The 19,460-nt window shown below is 42.3% G+C and overlaps 1 protein-coding gene across 2 annotated transcripts in view; it reads left to right on the top strand.

Moving 5' to 3' along the window:
* The window catches only part of ASS1 (argininosuccinate synthase 1), a 155,364-nt gene that overhangs the window by 14,648 nt on the left and 121,256 nt on the right, over positions 1 to 19,460 (top strand). Inside the window, exons 2-3 of one of the 2 annotated variants that reach the window (XM_073600484.1) lie at positions 16,826 to 16,879; positions 18,754 to 18,864. In XM_073600484.1, coding sequence (XP_073456585.1) covers positions 18,760 to 18,864 — 105 coding nt within the window. In that variant the 5' untranslated portion in view covers positions 16,826 to 16,879; positions 18,754 to 18,759. The remainder of the gene's footprint in view (positions 1 to 16,825; positions 16,880 to 18,753; positions 18,865 to 19,460) is intronic. The other variant, XM_073600483.1, reaches the window with a different exon arrangement.

Here is a 19,460-nt window from a genome sequence, read left to right as displayed (position 1 = left end):
CCCTGTGTCTGCGTGGGTTTCCTCCGGGTACTCCGGTTTCCTCCCACACTCCAAAGACATGCTGGTAGGTTAATTGGATCCTGTCTAAATTGGCCCTAGTATATGAATGTGAGTTAGGGAGCTTAGATTGTAAGCTCCTTGAGGGTGTAGGGACTGATGTGAATGTATAATGTATATATAAAGTGCTGCGTAAATTGACGGCGCTATATAAGTACCTGAAATAATTAAAAAATAAAATAAATGTTTGCTAATATGCTGCTGGAGAAAATGTATATTTGGCTAGTCATAGAAATGGGTGACATTTCTTTTTTAATTAATCTGCAAAAATGTCAACAATTCTGTGTTCTTCTGTCAGTATGGGGTGCTGTGTGTACATTAATGAGGAAAAAATGAGCTTTAATGATTTTAGTAAATGGCTGCAATATAACAAAGAGTGAAAAATGTAAGGGGGTCTGAATACTTTCCGTCCCCACTGTAGCTGAAGTACAGTATTTCCATTATGGTATAGATTAAAATGCTTGGCTACATTTGTATTCAAATTTTTTGTCACACTATATAGATGTTCATTAAAACGATCACGAAGACGCCTGGTTGTTCTACCCACATATTGGATGAGACAAATGTCGCATGTTAGTAGGTATATGACATAATTAGTGCTGCAGTTATGAGTTTTTTTTATAGTTCTTTTGTGTTACTGTTGAGCGAATCTGATTCCCACTAACTGCATGGATGCAGCAAGGACACCCATTTGTGCCACACTTGAAGTTCCCCTTGAAATGTAACCATATTAGAGATTTAATAGTTCTTCTTTTAAAGAAACTAGGGGACAGCGATTGACCCAAAGTGGAAGCTCTACGTGGTACTATATTAATTCCTACCCGTAGAATACTTGCACAAGTCTCATCCGCATACAGGGCGGGAAGATGTCTATTCACAATCTCTCTTATTTCTTTAAACGCTTCAGCCCCGGAAGATTTTACCCCCTTCCTGACCAGAGCGTTTTTTGCAATTCCGCACTGTTTCGCTTCAACTGACAATTGCGCGGTCGTGCAACGTACCCAAACAAAATTGACGTCCTTTTTTTCCCACAAATAGAGCTTTCTTTTGGTGGTATTTGATCACCTCTGCGGTTTTTATTTTTTGCGCTATAAACAAAAAAATAGCGTCAATTTTGGAAAAGACGCATTATTTTTTATTTTTTGCTATAATAAATATCCTCAAAAAATATATAAAAAAAAAAAAAAAATTTTTTTCCTCAGTTTAGGCCGATATGTATTCTTCTACATATTTTTGGTAAAAAAAAAATCACAATAAGCGTATATTGATTGGTTTGCGCAAAAGTTATAGCGTCTACAAAATAGAGGATAGATTTATGGCATTTTTATTAATAAGTTATTTTGTTACTAGTAACGGCAATCTGCGATTTTTATCGTGACTGCGACATTATGGTGGACACATCGGACACTTTTGGTGCTATTTTGGGACCATGCACATTTATCCAGCGATCAGTGCGATTAAAAATGCACTGATTACTGTGTAAATGTGACTGGCAGTGAAGGGGTTAACCAGGAGGGGGACGATGCAGGGGTTAAGTGTGTCCTAGGGAGTGATTCTGACTGTGGGGGGGATGGGGTATGTGTGACACGACACTGATCACCGCTCCCGATTACAGGGAGCTGTGATCAGTGTCCTGTCACTAGGCAGAACGGGGAAATGATTGTTTACATTAGCATCTCCCCGTTCTTCCTCTCCGCGAGACGATCGCGAGTATCCCCGCAGACATCGAGTCCGCACGTGCCTGCTATCCAGACCTCGTGAGATCACGTACATTAACGTGATTTCACACAGTGGAGCCAACCCGGTCCGCAACCGGTTAAATTCCATACTGTAAGGGGTAGACAGAGTCATTCTGTTCTGATGTTGATTTTGAGCGTGCATCCTCTTTTTACTAATAAGATCTCTTCTGTTTTGATCCTTGGCAATCATCCAAGCCCTATTGATCATCCATCTTGGATATCCTCTTTCCAAGAACCGTTGGTATAAAGATGCTGCCTCACGCTCAAAATCAACGTCATCCCTGCGGATTCTCCTAATTCGTAAAAACTGTCCCACAGGGATCCCCTTAATGGTGTGTCTGGGGTGCCCTGAATGAGCTAAAAGGAGGGAATTTCCCGACAAAGGTTTTCTATAGAGAGTAGTGATAACCTCCTTGTTCACTCTCTTAAGGAGTACATCCAAGTAGTGTATCTCACAATTATCAGCCTCACCAGTGAGGGTGAGGTTCTTATTGTTACAATTAAGGTACTCCAAAGATGAACCTAATCTAGATGTACCATCCTCAATAATGAACAGGAGGTCACCTAAAAAACTCAAATACAGTCTAATGGAGGACCTTAAGGGGTTCTACCCTCCAAAGATGCGGGACCGTTCCCACCAACCCATGTAGAGGTTGGCTAATAAGGGCGAAAATTTGGCCCCCATCGCGGCCGCCGCATCTCTGGAGGTAGAACTCCCCATCAAATGAAAAATAATTGTGAGATAACAGATAATCTAGGACTTCCACAATAAATTCTCTCTGTTCAATGGGTAAGTCTGTGAGTGCTTCAAGGAAAAAGGCGACTGATACAATAGCTAGGTTGTGAGGGATGGACGAGTATAAACTCCCAACATTGCATGTAACCCATGAATAATTGCTTCTCCATTCAAAACTTTCTGCAATTTTTAGAAGGTGATTTGTATCTTTGAGATATCCGGGAAGTTGCTGGACTAAAGGCTGCAATTGCCTGTCCAGCCACTGTCCCAGTCTCTCATTGAGGGAATTGATACCCGAAATAATAGGTTGTCCCTGTAAGGAATCCAGTCCCTAAGGCTCGATTCACACCTATGCATGTTGCTTTTGAGCGTTTTTGGAGGTTTTTTTGTCATGCTTGCCACGTTTTTGAGCAGCGTATTTGACGCGTTTTTGCCGCGTTTTGCTTTTTTTTTTTTTTTTTTTTTTTTACTGTATACAGTCCAAAAAAAAATTAAAAAAAAAAACAAAAACAAAAAAAAACGGCAAAAACGCACCAAAAACGCTGCAAAAACGGTGCACTTGCGTTTTTGATGCTTGTCCATTGAAATCCATTACATGCAAAATGCTGCTTTTTGCATGAAAAAAAGTCCCCGACCCTTTCCAAAAATGCAGAGAAACAAAAAGGCATTGATGTGAACATGTTCCATAGGAACCCATGTTAAAAAATTCCTGTGCATTTCTGCAAAATGCAAAATGCATCAAAAAACGCGCTAGTGTGAATGGAGCCTTATGGGTTTTAGGTAGATGGTGAAATGTGGGGACTACAGGGCTCTCTGGTTTTATTTTACTGGCTTCTTTTTGATTGAAAATGCCCACTCTAGTACCCCTATTACCCTGTTTCCCCGAAAATAAGACCTAGCGTGATTGTCGGTGATGGCTGCAATATAAGCCCTACCCCCCAAATAAGCCCTACTCTGTTTCACCAAAAATAAGCCCTACCCTGAAAAGAAGACCTACAAGGACTTTAACTAGGGCTTATATTGCAGCCATCACTGACAATCACGCTAGGTCTTATTTTCGGGGAAACAGGGTAACAATTCCTGCTAAAACTGAACTATACTGTTTGGTGGGATCCCCTCTTAATCGTGTATAGGTACAAGTATCAGATAATTGCCAGGTTGCTTCTCCAACATATGTGTCTGTATCCATTACTACTATAAGCCCGCCTTTATCTGAGTTACGAATAACAATAGTATCATCCTATTCAAGTTTTTCTAAAGATATTTTCTCCTCCTTTGTCAGGTTGTCACACCATTTTGTATCATCTTCCATTGCCTGAGAAGCTAGTACTGTCAAATCCCGTTCCACCGCTCTCTGAAATGTAATCATCTCAGAACTGCAGGAATTTCCAGGATAGAAATCAGATCTGATATTGAAAAGTACAGGTTTGACAGTATCAGCTTCAATGTTTGTATCGAGGGCAATGGGAGGGCTTTCATTGGATAAATCTTCCAAGTCCCTGATGGCACAATGTTCCCTAAAAGAGATATCAGTATCCTCTGGTGTAATACCACCAGAAATGGGCACGTCTGACTCAGACCCCTCAGTATCTCCTGTTGAAAAATAATGTTTTTTGATAGGTTTCTGATAAATGTATTCACATCCAGTATAGTGTCAAATACATTCAAATGCCTCTGTGGGCAGAAATTTAGGCCCTTGGATAATAAAGGTTTTTCACTATTTGTAAGAGTTCTCTTTGATACATTTAAGACATTAGAATAATGATTTAGGACTTGCGTGGTGGTCTGTGAGATGGATATAGTTTCTTCTCCTCCGTTCCTCCACCCTCTACGGCTCCGGCGTGTCCTTTTCTATTTCGGTTTCTGTTCCTTTTGTGGGGCTTGTGTTTCCTTGCCCCGTTTTTTGCCGCTGTAGAAGGGATGGATCCGGCTTGTGCACCCCTCATGGCTGAACGAGGCGGTGATGGATCTGAATCTGATGCAGCTAGGGTGTCATCCCATGGTTCAGAGTCTATATCTAAAAAATGGACATGTTTGAGGACCCCACCAGCTGACTGAGATGCTCCACTCCATTGACGCCTCCGCTTCCATACATATACATTGTTGGTCTCTATTTTGTCTCGTATATTTTTTTTTCTTTTTTCCCTGTAATGATTTCCTTCTCAAGACGATTTAATTTTTCATTTAAACATAAATCAAAATCAGCAAACTGTGTAACACTTTGTAGTGTTTTTAATGCTTGTTGTAGTTCTGTTATGTCCTGTTGTAGCATTCATTTCCTTTTTCTTAGATGTGATTATTATGTCAATCAATGCAAAAGAACGGGTAGATAAAGTCTCTGTCCATAGTTGTTTCAAGGGCTCATCAAACAATTCAAAGGTCGGAAATTTTTTAACCCTCAATCCCCGTGGTATCTGTTTTTTAGACAGGTAGAGAGAGCTGCATTCCCAATAGGCCTGAATGTCCTTGGACATGATTTTTTCAAGCTTGCGGAAGATAGTCCCGACCAGGGCTATTTTTCAGCGGGAACGTGGGGGGACGCAGTTTTGGCACCTCCATCACTGAATGTATGCAGTGGTAAGGGGTAGTGGGGTGTGCTGAAGGGTCCAATGATGTCGGCTGCTGGGAGATCTATTGTTGCTGGGGGGTATTATGTTGCTAGTGGGTCATTTGTGGATGGGCGGATCTACTGTTGAGGGAGGAGTCTATTGTTGCTGGCTGCTGGAGGGTCTACTGATGCTGGCTGCTGGGGAATCTATTGTTGCTAGGGGAGATTTAGTGTTGTGGAAGGGGTCTATTGTTGCTGGGGGGGGTCTTATGTTGGTGTGGGTCAATTGTTGCTGGAAGCGATCTACTGTTGCTCACTGCCTGGAGATCTATTGTTGCTGGTGGGGTCTATCATTCCTGGGGTGGGTCTGTTATTGCGAGGTATTATTTTGTTTAAAGAGGTCTATTGTTGCCAGGGGGAATCTGTTTATTGTTGGGGTGTCTTTTACCGAGGGGGGGGGGGCTATTGTTGCTGGCTGCTTAGGATCCATTTTACTACCTTTTATTGCTATAATTACCAAATTCCATAAAGATTACTTGCGTAAAAAGTAACTATCTTGCGGTTACCCTACACATCAATCTACTTATTGAATATATAAAGAGGTGCCGCAACTCATAAAAGGCTTAAATACTCAACACAAATACATATACAAAAAATAAGTGCCCAACCAAAACAAATACATTGATATATAAAGTGCTTGAAATAAAGATACATAAAGATTACTTTGCACCACAAAAAGATACTCGGTTTTCTCTAAAATAGATGGTTCTGAGGGTGGATATGGGGTGGAAACAAGGGACGGTGCTTGGAGGTGGGTAGGGGGGCAGAGACAAATGGTGACAAGGGAGAGGGGAGTTCCTGCACCTATTCTCTGAGAAAAAAAGCCCTGGTCCCGACTGATCCCATATCCTTATCAACAACATCATTCAAAGTTTCACTTATGTTGATTCTCAGTGGGTTATCCTCAAGCAACCGGAAAGTCTGACTAGTGTCCTGAGATGTATCTATATTCAACATCAATAACACCAGGCAGGTCATTGGAGTACAAAAAGTGGGAATTGGGCTTAGAGATGAGTATGAAGGACACTGAAGCCCCTTTCTAGTGATCTGGTTACTACAGCTTCCACACCCCTGCGGATCTCCTGTTTTCTATGTTTGTAGTGCAACGCAGCAAGATTAAGGGCTCATTTACATTTGCGGCAGCGCTTGTCACCCCCTCTGAAAAGTGATCTGTGGCTGATTATTTTTCAAAGGGTGGCTGACAGGCTGCTGGACGGCGATATGTCACCTCCTCAGCACCAGTATTAACCAGTTTAGTGCTGCACTATGGCCAAAAGATGGCTACAGCGCGGTACTATAGGTCTTGGTAGACATCCTCCCAGAACCCTACTCCCTGTGGCACGCATTGAGCATGCTCTGCAACCGCTGTGTCCTTCGGACAGCTGATCACAGATCTGGGTAAATTTGTCCCACCCCAGCTGCGGTATATCGTTCTTGATTCAGGGTCCGCAGCCCTTCACAGTGAACAGCTGTGGTTTTTCCTCATCAGACCCTGAGACATGATTCGTCCATGCCATATTTAGAATTACCGCCCATGATCTGACTTCGCAGTGATACCTCACATGTGTGGGACAATTGCTGTTTGCTTACATGCAGAACTGACACATGCATTCACCTTTGCACGGGAGGACAGGGGCACTTTAATTTAATTTTTTTAATTATTCTTTTTTTTTTCAATTTATACACTGTTGCTTTAATTTTTTTATCACTTTTATTGCTGTCACAAGGAACGTAAACATCCTTGTGACAGCAATAGGCATGTGACAGGTATACTTTATGGAGAGATCAAATCCCGCCTTCGCACTTCCAAAACAGCAAGATCTGTTACATAATTACATTGTTAGTCAGGTTGAAAAAAGACACAAGTTCATCTAGTTTAACCAAAAAAATACAATTCCATATACACAATCCACCCACAGTTGAGCCAGAGAAAGGTGAAAATCCCCAGCAAAGCATGATCCAAGTTTCTACAGCAGGGGAAAATATTCATTCCTGATCCCCCGAGAGGCAATCGGATTTTCCCTGGATCAACTTTACCTATAATCGTTAGTATCCAGTTATATTATGTAGGATAAGGAAAGAATCCAGGCCTTTTTTAAAGCAATCTACTTAGCTTGCCAGAACCACCTCTGGAGGGAGTCTATTCCACATTTTCATAGCTCTTACCTTGAAGAAACCTTTCTATATTTGAAGATGAAATCTTTTTTCCTCTAGACGTAAAAAGTGCCCCCTTGTCCTCTGTGATGACCTTAAAAAGTCAATAACTCAACAAGTTCACTATATGGACCACTTATGTATGCGTATATATGTTTTTGAATGCTTTAGATCTTTTAAAACTGGCACCGATGGTTTCCGAGTAAACCGGAAGTGATGTCATGTTATTGCTACCAGTTCACTGTTATGAACAGCAGATCCCAGTGGGACGGGAGAGCCGCGGAAGGTGGCAGGACGTCCCCTTCTGCTGCTTGTAATAGCAATCAAGCGGTTAGTAAGCTGCTCCAATTGCTATTACTATTACAAGAGAGCCAACCGCTGACTCTACAAAACGATATTGGGGAGATGCCTGCAGCTGCAGGTTTCATCCTGGTGCAACCACCGAAAGGAACCGGAAGTGGTTAAAGAACCGCCTCTGCCCGGCACTGCCCCCCTTAAAAATGCCACCCAAGACAAACGCCTTGCTTGCCTTGCTGTAGATACGCACCTGGCAATACCTATGGGATTCCCACGGAAGCTGGAAATCACGGTAGTAGATACCACTTTGACTATTGCTGGCTTCTGGGTCCTGTGCTGGGCGGCTGCGCTGCTGCTTTCTGAAGACAGGAGGACAGTCGTTTGCTTGGGACGGGCGTCATTCAGAGAACACCTTGCATTTTTTTCAGTGAATGCAAAGCCTTCTCATTGGATGAGATGGAGAGGCGGGGCAGGGATGTCACCTAGTCTAATCGGAGAACACTTTGCGTTTTGTAAATGAATTCAAAGTGTTCTCTGAATGGTGCCCATGCCAAGTGAGCGACTTCCTGTGTTTAGTAAGCAGCAGGGCAGCCGCTAGTCATGCAACCTAGAAGCCAACAGCAATGAAAGCTTCCACAGGGATCCTACAGATATGGCACATGTAAAAATTGCCATACCTAAACTTCAGCTTTAAATGTCGTTTTTGATTGAAATGGTCAGTTAAAAGCATATCTTGTAAGGCTCGATTCACACCTATGCATGTTGCTTTTGAGCGTTTTTGGAGTCTTTTTTTTCATGCTTACCACGTTTTTGAGCAGCGTTTTTGTAGCGTTTTTACAGCGTTTTTGCCACGTTTTGCGTTTTTTTTTTTTTTTTACAGTTTTTTTTTTTTTGACTGTATACAGTCAAAAAAAAAAAATTAAAAAAAAAAAAAAAACGGCAAAAATGCATCAAAAACGGTGCACTTGCGTTTTTGATGCTTGTCCATTGAATTCCATTACATGCAAAACGCTGCATTTTGCATGAAAAAAAGTCCCTGACCCTTTCCAAAAACGCTGAGATACAAAAAGGCATTGATGTGAACATGTTCCATAGGAACCCATGTTAAAAAATTCCCATGCATGTCTGCAAAATGCAAAATGCATCAAAAAACGCGCTAGTGTGAATGGAGCCTAAAGGAGACAATAAAGACCAGGAATAGCTTACATGGTGGGCTCAAAGCTGCCCTACTGAATATTTTCAGTTTGATGTTCACACCGTGTGGATTTAGTTCATGGCTTGTTAACACAATTCATGAGCAAACACAGAAAATGAAAGAACATAGCTGTGGTTTCTTGAGAAAGATTTTTCATTCACTAAATAATACACCCAAGGCAGGGAAATTCCATTATAACTTCCTCCTCCTTTTCCTGGAAAGTCCATTATCTTAGTGACTCTCCGTCCAGCTAAACCACACCCATACGGACATTTTTGACGAAAAGTTATGTGATTTGCTGCTAACCTACAGTCTGTGAAGTTTTCTCCTCAATAAATCTACAAAGCTTTGTGTGGCCATATGAGATTAACCTAGTATAGTGCTGTGTAAGCAAATTTTATGTGTTTTTTCATCTGGTATATAAGTATATTTTTAAGATTTAAAAAAAAATATTTTTAAGATGGTTTTACAGTGAATTTTGCAGCTTTTTTAAGGCCTCTTCCACATGTGCGGTCTGATCACATCCTCAAGTAAGGCTTAGAGTAAAGCTGGCCATACACCTATAGATTATCTGCAGATTTTCTATGGTTAGATGGAAAAAGTGGGAGATTCCTCCATCCACACAGTTTAGCGAACATGGAGAGATCTGTTGCACTTTTTCTATCTAACCATAGAAAATCTGCAGATAATCTATAGGTGTATGGCCAGCTTTAGGAAAAGAATACTAGATGGAGGGCCGACATGACAGGGTTAAAATGGAGTTTGGAATGTTAGGAGTTTTCAGGAGGGTTTAAAGCAGGGGTCTCAAACTGGTGGCCCTCCAGCTGTCGCGAAACTACAAGTTCCATCATGCCTCTGCCTGAGGGAGTCATGCTTGTAACTGTCAGCGATGCCTCATGGGACTTGTAGTTTCGCAACAGCTGGAGGGCCACCAGTTTGAGACCCCTGGTTTAAAGTGAATACTAAGGGGACACTATGGTTGCCACCTCATCCCTTTAAACCCGAACACACATTAATTACACAGGTTCTGTGGCTGATTAAGTTGGTAATTAAACTCACTTGGGGCCTTATCTGCATTTAATTAGCCTCAGAACCTGTGTAATTCATATGTGTTCGGGTTTAAAGGGATGAGGTGGCAACTCTAGGGGACACTTACCGTATTGGTGGAGTGGAGGGAACAGGTGGGGCTTCAGGCTACAACCAGTAGGAGGATCCTGGTGAGGTCTTCACTCAGGAGAGAGACTGTGTAGGAACAGCTTCCAACCCTCCCTCCCCCATTTTGGTGGTTAAGTTCTTGGGCAATTTGGGGCTATTTCCCTTGGTGGTCTGTCATGGCAGCTGGTGGGATACAAGGTCCTTGTATCTGCTTTATTTGAGAAATGTAAATTGGTAGGGACCTCTCTTGGAAACGGCTCCTTGTGGTTTGTTTGGGTTGTATCTACTAATAGTGGTGTTGTCTCCAAGTCGGTGTTTTTTTGGCTGGAGGCCTAAGTTTGGTTAAGCAGGTACATGAAGTAGTGGTAAGGTTGCCACCTCATCCCTTTAAACCCGACAACATATGAATTACACAGGTTCTGAGGCTAATTAAAAGCGGACAAAGCACCAAGTGAGTTTAATTACCACCTTAATCAGCCACAGAACCTGTGTAATTCATATGTGTTTGGGTTTAAAGGGATGAGGTGGTAAGTAGTGGTGCCTACAAGGACTTTGGGGCTCCAAATTTCAGACTGTACTGACTGTTGCTTGTATGATTTATATATGTTATTTATACAATTTGGTTTAACAAAAGGCTGCTTTTGCCATTAAACTCCAGTTATGGTGTCTTGTGTGTTAGTTGGGTAAAGAAATAAGGGGGAGTGTTAGTCAAGCAGTCATAGAGACAAAATCATCTTTTATACCCTAGTCATGTCAGTTTTTTAGGTGGACCTGATCGGAAAGCTCCATGTTAGGCTGGCTATAGAATCAACGGATTTCCCCATCCACACAAGCTAGGCAGAAGGAGGAATCCACCGCGCTGCGCTTTTGTATTGTGACAGCAGGGACTCCTCTGATGTCAGAATACACTGATTAGTGCTGCTGATAGTATGAAAACGTTCCAACAGCCCTCCCCGCCTCGCCTCACCTTACCTTCTGGAGGACACACAGGTCCCAGAAGACAGCAGGACCATTAAAAAAACGCAGAGCGACTCGCGCATGTGCAGTAGGAAACAGGCTGGGAAGCCACAAGTTCAGCTGCGTTTTTGCTGCCCAACAACCCCCCCCCCCCCCCCCCCCTTAAGTTGCAGTAGGCAGGGGACGGAGATGTTTACATGCTGTGGCTGTGTTGCTTTTCTTCACACTTGCAGCAAAGTTCACCCAACACGTAGTGGTTGGCGGGCGGCATGCTTGCCGGAATGCTACACAGTCAAGCAAATGAGGAAGTGCCACAAACGGCCCACAACCACGTGCAATGCACATGATTTTGGTGCATTCGTCAGCAAAAATTGGGTTAAAACAGGCGGTAAGGAGGCGTCAAATAGTTTCCTCACCACCTCTCAGTAGCCTCTGAAGCCTAATCCGAACACAGATGTTTCCATTAGTGAAGATGCCGGTGCTTGCACCCGTAGCTGATGGACAGATCGGCTTGGGGTGACGACATCGCGGGCTTCCTGGACAGGTAAGTGACTTTTAATTTTTTTTTTTTTTTTTTTTTTCCCCAGGCTGGAACTCCTCCTTTTAAGAAACTTTTAGGTTGTGTTTCAGTCAAAACAACCTGGATGTCAACAGACTTGCATTTAAATTTACATTCAATTACAGCTAAGGGCCTATTCACACCAGATGCTTTCAGGTACACTTTTAAAATGCATGCTAAACGCATGCACAGTAAAATCAGTGTTTTTCCAATCACCCTAATGCCCCGTACACATGAGCGGAAATTCCTCCAGCAAAAGTCCGATGAGAGCTTTTGGTCGGAAAATGCGACTGTGTGTATGCTCCATTGGACTTTTGCTGGCGGAATTCCTGCCACGATTGAGAGCATGTTCTCAATTTTTCGGTCTGAAAAAGTTCCGATCTGAAATTCCGATTGTCTGTACCAATTCCGGCGCGCAAAATTCCTACGCATGCCTGGAAACAATTTGACGCATGCTCGGAAGCATTGAACTTCATTTTCTCGGCTCGGCGTAGTGTTGTGCGTCACCGCATTCTTGACGGTCGAAAGTTCAGCAAACTTTTGTGTGCCCGTGTGTATACAAGGTAAGCTTGAGCGGAATTCCGTCAGAAAAACCATCTAAGGTTTTTCCGATGGAAATTCCGCTCGTGTGTACGGAGCATTATGCCCCTTTCACACTTGTGCAACTTGTCCTGCGACTTGGGACTGCAAAGTCCCTTGACATGTCGTTCCCCATGATTTCCAATGATAACCCCATTAGTCGTTCCCCACAATTATATGCTAACCATTCATATATTTGCGACTTCAAGTCATGCCGACTTCAAAGTAATCCCTGTACTACTTTTGGTACAACTTTCATGTGAGTTGAGGTCCATATACCTCTAGTTTACACAGGCATTCCCTGAAATCGTGCCCACGAAATCGCAGTAAAATTGCGCGACTTTGAAGTCGTGGTAGTGTGAAAGGGGCCTAATTCACACCACTGTGCAGCTCTTCCAAAAAAAGTACAGGGGCATGCTTTTTCTTTTTTGCACTGGAATGCGTGTAAATACACCAGGGTGTAAATATGCACAAAGGGGATCCTTAGCACTCTGAAAACTCAAGTGAACATAAAGAAAAAAAATGCGCTTTAACACATTAAAAACTTGTGTAAACGCACATTGAACGCAGGGATTAAGGTGTGAACTAGCGCTAAGTCGGTCCAGATCTGAAGGAAAATTAAAATGCTCTGAGCTGTTTTCTGTATTTTTGGACCTGAGCACGATGGATCTGAGGTATTTTGGGCACTTTGTAAAAAAAAAAAAAAAAATAGCAAAATGTAATTTTGGGAAAGGGAAACAAATCTCATTCATGAATAGGAAGCCTTGATCACATGGTCTCTGACCACTAATTATTACGCTTGGCTGACAGTCACTCCTAACTTTTAGGCTCGGTTCACACTGGAACCCGCTGCGGATCACACAGGAGCGCTGTGCTCCCTGTTCCCCGTTTCAGGGACGAGTCAGGGCCCAATCTATGCCTGAAATCGGCCCTGAAACGGAGCCAAAAACGCAAAGCGTTTCTGTGCAGTGCGCTCCGCAGCCGCAACGGAGATATGTAAACCAGCTCCATCAGGAGCCAGTCGCATTCTCCCCTGATGAAGTCATGTTTTGTGCATAGGGAAGTAACCGGACTACGAGAAAACCGGAAGTGACATAAAGAGGTGCCTGTAATGCCGTGTAAATTACAGATCTGCTGTTTTTAGCTCTTATCGTTATAAGTACCCATTTGGCTGTTTAATAAACTAGTGAGTTTTTACATACTACACTATGGGAGATTCCTTTTTATCCCCTGTTTATACTCACTGTGAATGAACGGCCGTATGGACCGATTGGAAGCTATCATTCGTAATACACCATTTTGAGAGATATCATCCTTTGTTGCTGGATCCAGGGGAGGCCCCAAACTACGGTGATCTCTGTGGCGTTTTTTAGGTAAGAATATAGAGAGCACTAAGTGGCGCACAGGAAGATCGCACATCGGCAACCGCCTATTGAAGACTTTATTTTGATACTTTGTTGCACATAAGCACTTTTTGCACTTTTGCACCTTTATTATTATTTTTCAGAGCTTATGGACTATTATATCGCTATTATCATCTGATTATATGGAAGTGATTATCTCATTACTCATATACTGAGAATAGCTAATCATTTACCTTATATATAGGATTTGCTATTGCACTGCGTTCACGTATATTTATATATATTTTTTTGATATTTTTTGCACTCTTGCACCTTTATTTCAAAGCTAATGGACTATCATATCACTATTATCTGATTATATGGCACTGATAATCTAATTTATTCATATACTGAGAATAGCCTGTCATTTACCTTATATATAGGATTTGTTATTACACTGCGTTTACGTATGTTTATATATACCTCTACATTTCTGAGCTAATGGACTATTATATTGCTATTATCATCTGATTATCTCTTTATTCATATACTGAGAATAGCCTATCATTTACCTTATATATAAGATTTGTTATTGCACTGTGTTTACGTATATTTATATACACTTTTTTGATACTTTGTTGCACATAAGCACTTTTTGCACTCTTGCACCTTTATTTCAGAGCTAATGGACTATTATATCGTTATCATCATCTGATTATATGGAATTGATTATTTCATTACTCATTACTGAGAATAGCAATTATTAACCTTATATATAGGATTTGTTATGGCATGCGTTCACGCATATTTACTCATACAGGATTACTAGTATATCATTGTTTATTGAAGTTGCACATAGATATTTATTTGCACAGCAATAGTTACCCATTCATTTTAAGATTCACACAGCTGTTAATAAGTTGCTCTGATCACTCTTTATATCATACCCACTGTAAGTGCACTGTATACACTTTTCAGGTCCAGCAGCAATTTATTATTTACTATAAACATACTCAATCATAGTTCACTTTGATAGCACGAGGGATCCCCCCCTTATTTTTATAGTCACATTCTCCTGCTATGCGAATTAGGTGCGGGGATCTAATTTGCATAGGTGTGAACCCGGCCTCAGGCCTTGTTTAGACTTGAGGTTGGGGGCTAAAATGCGCAGTTCTGCAGAAAATCTAATCGTGTGTATGGGGCTTTAATCGACCCCTACTGTAGTTGCCCTGTAAATCAAACCTGGGAACTTACCTTCTGGGAAAAATGCACATCTGAGGCTGTTAATCACCTACTTTTTTATTTGGGGTGGGGGTTGTACCAAGGATTGCCTTGTGTCTGGAAAAACTCAGAAGTGACTAATGCAGATAGCAGTGAAGAAGAGAGCAGTGGACTAGACTGAGGCAAGTACACAGTATATGAGGATATGCTTTGTTCATTTTACATTTCAGAAGTTTACATCCACTTAAAGCAGGCACCTCCTGGTAATCACAGATAACTTCTGGAGCGCCTGTGGATCTCCAAAACCCAGAACATGCTTCAGTCTGAACTCCAGACTTAAGGCCCGCACACACGATACGAAAATCGGATGGAAAAATTTGTACGACGGGCTGCCTGCTGATTTTCGGATCCTTGGTACGGTGCTTTCGACAGTCGATTTCGCTTTTTCGTCATACAAAAGCTGGATGTGCAGACTATAACATTTTTGTCAGATGTGAACTCAACGTCCGATTTTTGTTTCATTAGTGCATTAGACATGCTCAGAAACTAAAGAATACAAACAAAACTATTCAAATACATCACGTCACTTCTGAAGTTGTATTCTGTCGTAGGAAAATTCTCATGCGGTGAGTAACCTCTTCACTTTCGACATGAGACCAGCATGCCACACAAAAACGGACGTTCGGTCGTCCAAAAATCTAAGCGTGTGTATGAGGCTTTAGTGTTACTAAACCCAGAACCTGCATTCACTATATCTGGTCTCCCACAGTACACAGAACATGGAAACGCAAAATTATTTTGGTAAATTCTGTATAAACTGCTAAATACCTTTTTCTCATCAGCAGTATAGAGCAGTCTTGTGACTTCTATCCGTGTCTGGTTAAAGCTTGTAGGAGGAGTTTTCATTCTCCTCTGACTGTCCTATGAGGTTGCATGACCCTCTGTCTGGACAGTGTTGACTGGCCCTGTGCCGATCACATACACACTCACAAAAAAAAAAAAAATAAATAAAAAAACTCACTAGCAATATACACCAAACTGAGCATGTGCAGGGTGCCTCCAAGACTCTATACTATCAGCAGATGGATTGGGGACAGTGGAAGAAGTGAGGATCAGAGAAGACAGGATCAAACAGCATTTTTACACAGTGCAGAGGATTACCTCCTTAGGTTCCACAGTGAGTATAACAAGCTGTCCCCCTTTCAGAACACAATAGAACAGCAGGGGAGATCGCTGTACTAACATTGGATTGTTAGTACAGTGGCTCAAACTGGAGCTGTCAGTATTTTGTCTTTACCCGCTGAGTTGAATAAAAAAAAAAACCTAGTGGTATGTACTAGGCTTTACTCCGATTTCATCCAATGTGTATTAGAAGCCGCAGCAAGTCAGATAAAGCCTCATTTCCTCGCTGGAGGATGTCCACCATCCCCTAGCCTTTTCCTCCCCAGCCTGAATATTCCTTGCCTGCCCCTTTCATTCATTGGATTTTAGTTCTTTCAATCATGGAGGCTCGGAATCACCTAAGGTGGTCTGTTTGCAAATACAGTGTGTCTATGAACACCCACTCATCTAGATTGACATCCGCCCATCAAGGCATTTTATATTGGGATAAGTTTTTCTGTTTGCATCAGGGCTGAGGACTCTTGAGAGGATTAATGGCGTAGGGTGCTATAATGGTTTCAGGATGCTACTATATACAGCATTCTGACTCAGTAATGATGTCACTAGGTCTAAAAGAAGATATTCAGTGTCCATTAGGGGACCTCACTGGCCAGTAGGAAGACCTGGGTTAGGCCAGAAGTGATCATGATGGGAACAGAGTGCCCTGGTTTTGGGGATTTCAAGTTACTCCAAAAGTAATCTACAGATTTGTCTACATGCATGTGGAGGTGCCTTCTCTAAGGACACAATGTACCTCTACCAGGTACTACTGTATGAGCCTACATATTTACTTGAAAGCCTGTCTACAGCTTTAACTTTCCTTAAAATGAATCCTTTCAAGAACACATTCCATTAATGAGCTGAGAACCTTTTTTGTGATGCATATAAATTTTTGCTATAATGTATATTTGGCTTTGCATTCAAGCATGTTAAAAAATCCTTTGATTGTCCCCTGATCCAATGATTATCAGACTGGGCAGGGGTTACCAGGCACCTTTAGTAGATGTCCTTCAAAGCTCCACAGGGCAAGTAACATGCCATTGTTTTCTTTCTCTTGTATGCAGGAAACTCTGTGACAACTGTACACATTGATCTATTGCTGCACAATCACCTGAAAGGTCAGTGGTCACCGTCCTCATGTCTGGAGGTATTATCATAGAGAACCAGATGATGACTCTGTGGGAAATATTGGTTGTTTTCAGCACACACCTCAGTGATGCGATCATAGTCATGTTATTAATGTGTATCGGTAGTTTAATTATTGGTGAGCATTCTGGAACTTGTGTTTAAATGTAGGTACTCTTTTAGTAGCACAGGAGCCCCAAAACCCAGAAACAGGCTTTTGGGATGCTTTGGCATACAAAAACCTGATGCCTGATTTTGCATAGTCAGCTCTTCCCACCTCCTGCTCCATCTCCAATGAAAACAAGAAGATATGTATATACAGGCAAAACAAGAAGTCAGGGGTCAAGTCAAGTTGAGGTGCAACAGGAAGTGGGGCTAAATCCTCCAAAAGGAACACAAATGTTTAGAACATCTGTCTGGATTTTATTGCTATCGGTGTCCCTCTGAGAGTGAGTTGACCTCACATCCTCTGTTGGGTGAAAGTGTCCAATAGAACAGATAGAGAAATCTCCTCTATGGTGGCATGGACAACTTTCAAGTAGAACTGAGGCCAAAACTTATTTTTTCATTTAGGACAGCTAAGGGAGGCTTATGGGGTTTTTGCCATCTGTGTCCCATTAGGGAGATTTACCTTTCACTTCCTGTTGTGGCTATGGGACAGGAAGTCGGAGGAAATCTTTTTAAAATGAGGAAAATCCTGGTAGTCACCAGAGAAGCTTGGGTGTCCTTCAAACTCATTTCTATCTGCACTTCCACTTCCTGCAATTTTTAGTCCAATTGGCTGCAGGCCAGGCCATTCCCCACAATACAGCACACAAAAACAATGAGGCGGGATGCTGGTGACGTCAATGCTCTTATATAGACACATACCCAAATTTAGTGAATGTAATTGGCCAAACATAAGCATGTGTTCCTATAAGGGCACTGATGTCACCAACATCTTGCCCCTATGTGCTGCGAGGTGGGGAAGTAGAAGTTCAGATAGAGATGAGTTTGGAGGATGTCCAATCTCCTCTCTAGTAGTCGCCAAGGTCACCAGAACTTGTGTCCCAATTGGATGATTTCCCCCCTAATCCTGTTCTGGTGACCACTCAAAATTTGAGATTTTCTTTCACTTTCAGTAATAACGGTTACCTGGAGGGTAATTCTCCCCAAAGGGTACACAGAGCGCAATAAAAACCTGACAGGTGTTCGAATTGCTCTCCATGATATGGCAAAACTAAAATAAAAAAAGGCTGCCTTTTGGATGTCAATCTTCTGGACACCTACAGGCACTTCATGATTCCTCCCACTGTTCCTTATGAAACTAGGGGACACAGTAGTATGGTGGGTTCATAAACTAATGAAAGGTACCAGGTGTGGGACACTCAAGAGACTTTAGCGGATGGTTTCTATGCGTTTGGTGGAGCAGGTACTAGAGGTGAGTATGTACTATCTTTTTTTGCTTGGATATTTTTTGGCCACTTTGATTTTGGTGACCCAACCTGTTCAGAGAGAACATAAAAAAATGAACAATGTTTCCAGTTTTCTCAATTCTATCTAATCACGGAAAAAAAAGTTTGTTCTGGAGTTGGGCTTAAAGTGATACTGTTTTGCCCATGAACTTTTATTGGTCTTCATAATTAGAAGCATGTGGGTGGTGTGTCTTTTGTCTACATACTGTGCTACAAGGTGTTTCTCTTCCTCAATTTGTGTTCAATTGTGACATTTTGGAGGAATCTATTTCTACAGACCATTTATTTATGTTGCAATTAATGTTAGATATGCTGCGTTAGTATATATTATCTAAGACAACATAGGAAATCCCAGACAATTCCTGTAAATGGTCATGAAATGAATTATCATTGACTCTTTTTTTCATCCTCAGGTCACCATGTCTTCAAAAGGCACTGTGGTCCTGGCGTACAGCGGGGGTCTGGACACATCCTGTATTCTGGTGTGGCTGAAGGAACAAGGATATGATATCATTGCTTATCTGGTGAGTTTTTGATTGAATTTGTACTTTGATACAAATTGCTTTTTGCCCTGGGGACTCAAAGACCTTAAGGTCGGCCATACACAGAGCAAATTTCTTTCCTACGACCACAGGTTGCAGGAAAGACATTTTCTGAAAGCGGAGTTCCACACAAAAATGGAACTTCCGATTTTCGGAACCCTCCCCCCCGGCACCTTTCAGGGGAGAGGGGGCTGCAGATACCTGTCTAAGACAGGTATTTGCACCCACTTCCGGCATAGACTCCCATGGGAGTCTACGCCTCTTCCCGTCCCCACCGCGCTGTCTCCTGGGAAACACACAGCTCCCAGGAGAGAGCGAGGACCACTTGGGACGCGTAGCGCGACTCGCGCACGCGCAGTAGGGAACCGGGAAGTGAAGCCGCAACGCTTCACTCCCTGATTCCCTCACCTAGGATGGCGGCGGCAGCTGGCGAGAACCGAGCGGGTTCTCGGTGGCGCCTGCCGACATCGCTGGACCCTGGGACAGGTAAGTGGCCATGTATTAAAAGTCAGCAGCTGCAGTATTTGTAGATGCTGGCTTTTAATATTTTTTTTTTTTTTTTGGCGGTGTGGGTGGAC

Source organism: Aquarana catesbeiana, linkage group LG09 (assembly GCF_042186555.1).
Source record: "Aquarana catesbeiana isolate 2022-GZ linkage group LG09, ASM4218655v1, whole genome shotgun sequence".
Classification (NCBI taxonomy): Eukaryota; Metazoa; Chordata; class Amphibia; order Anura; family Ranidae; genus Aquarana; species Aquarana catesbeiana.
Note: the sequence above shows the minus strand (reverse complement) of the source record. Positions and strands in the feature narration are given on the sequence as shown.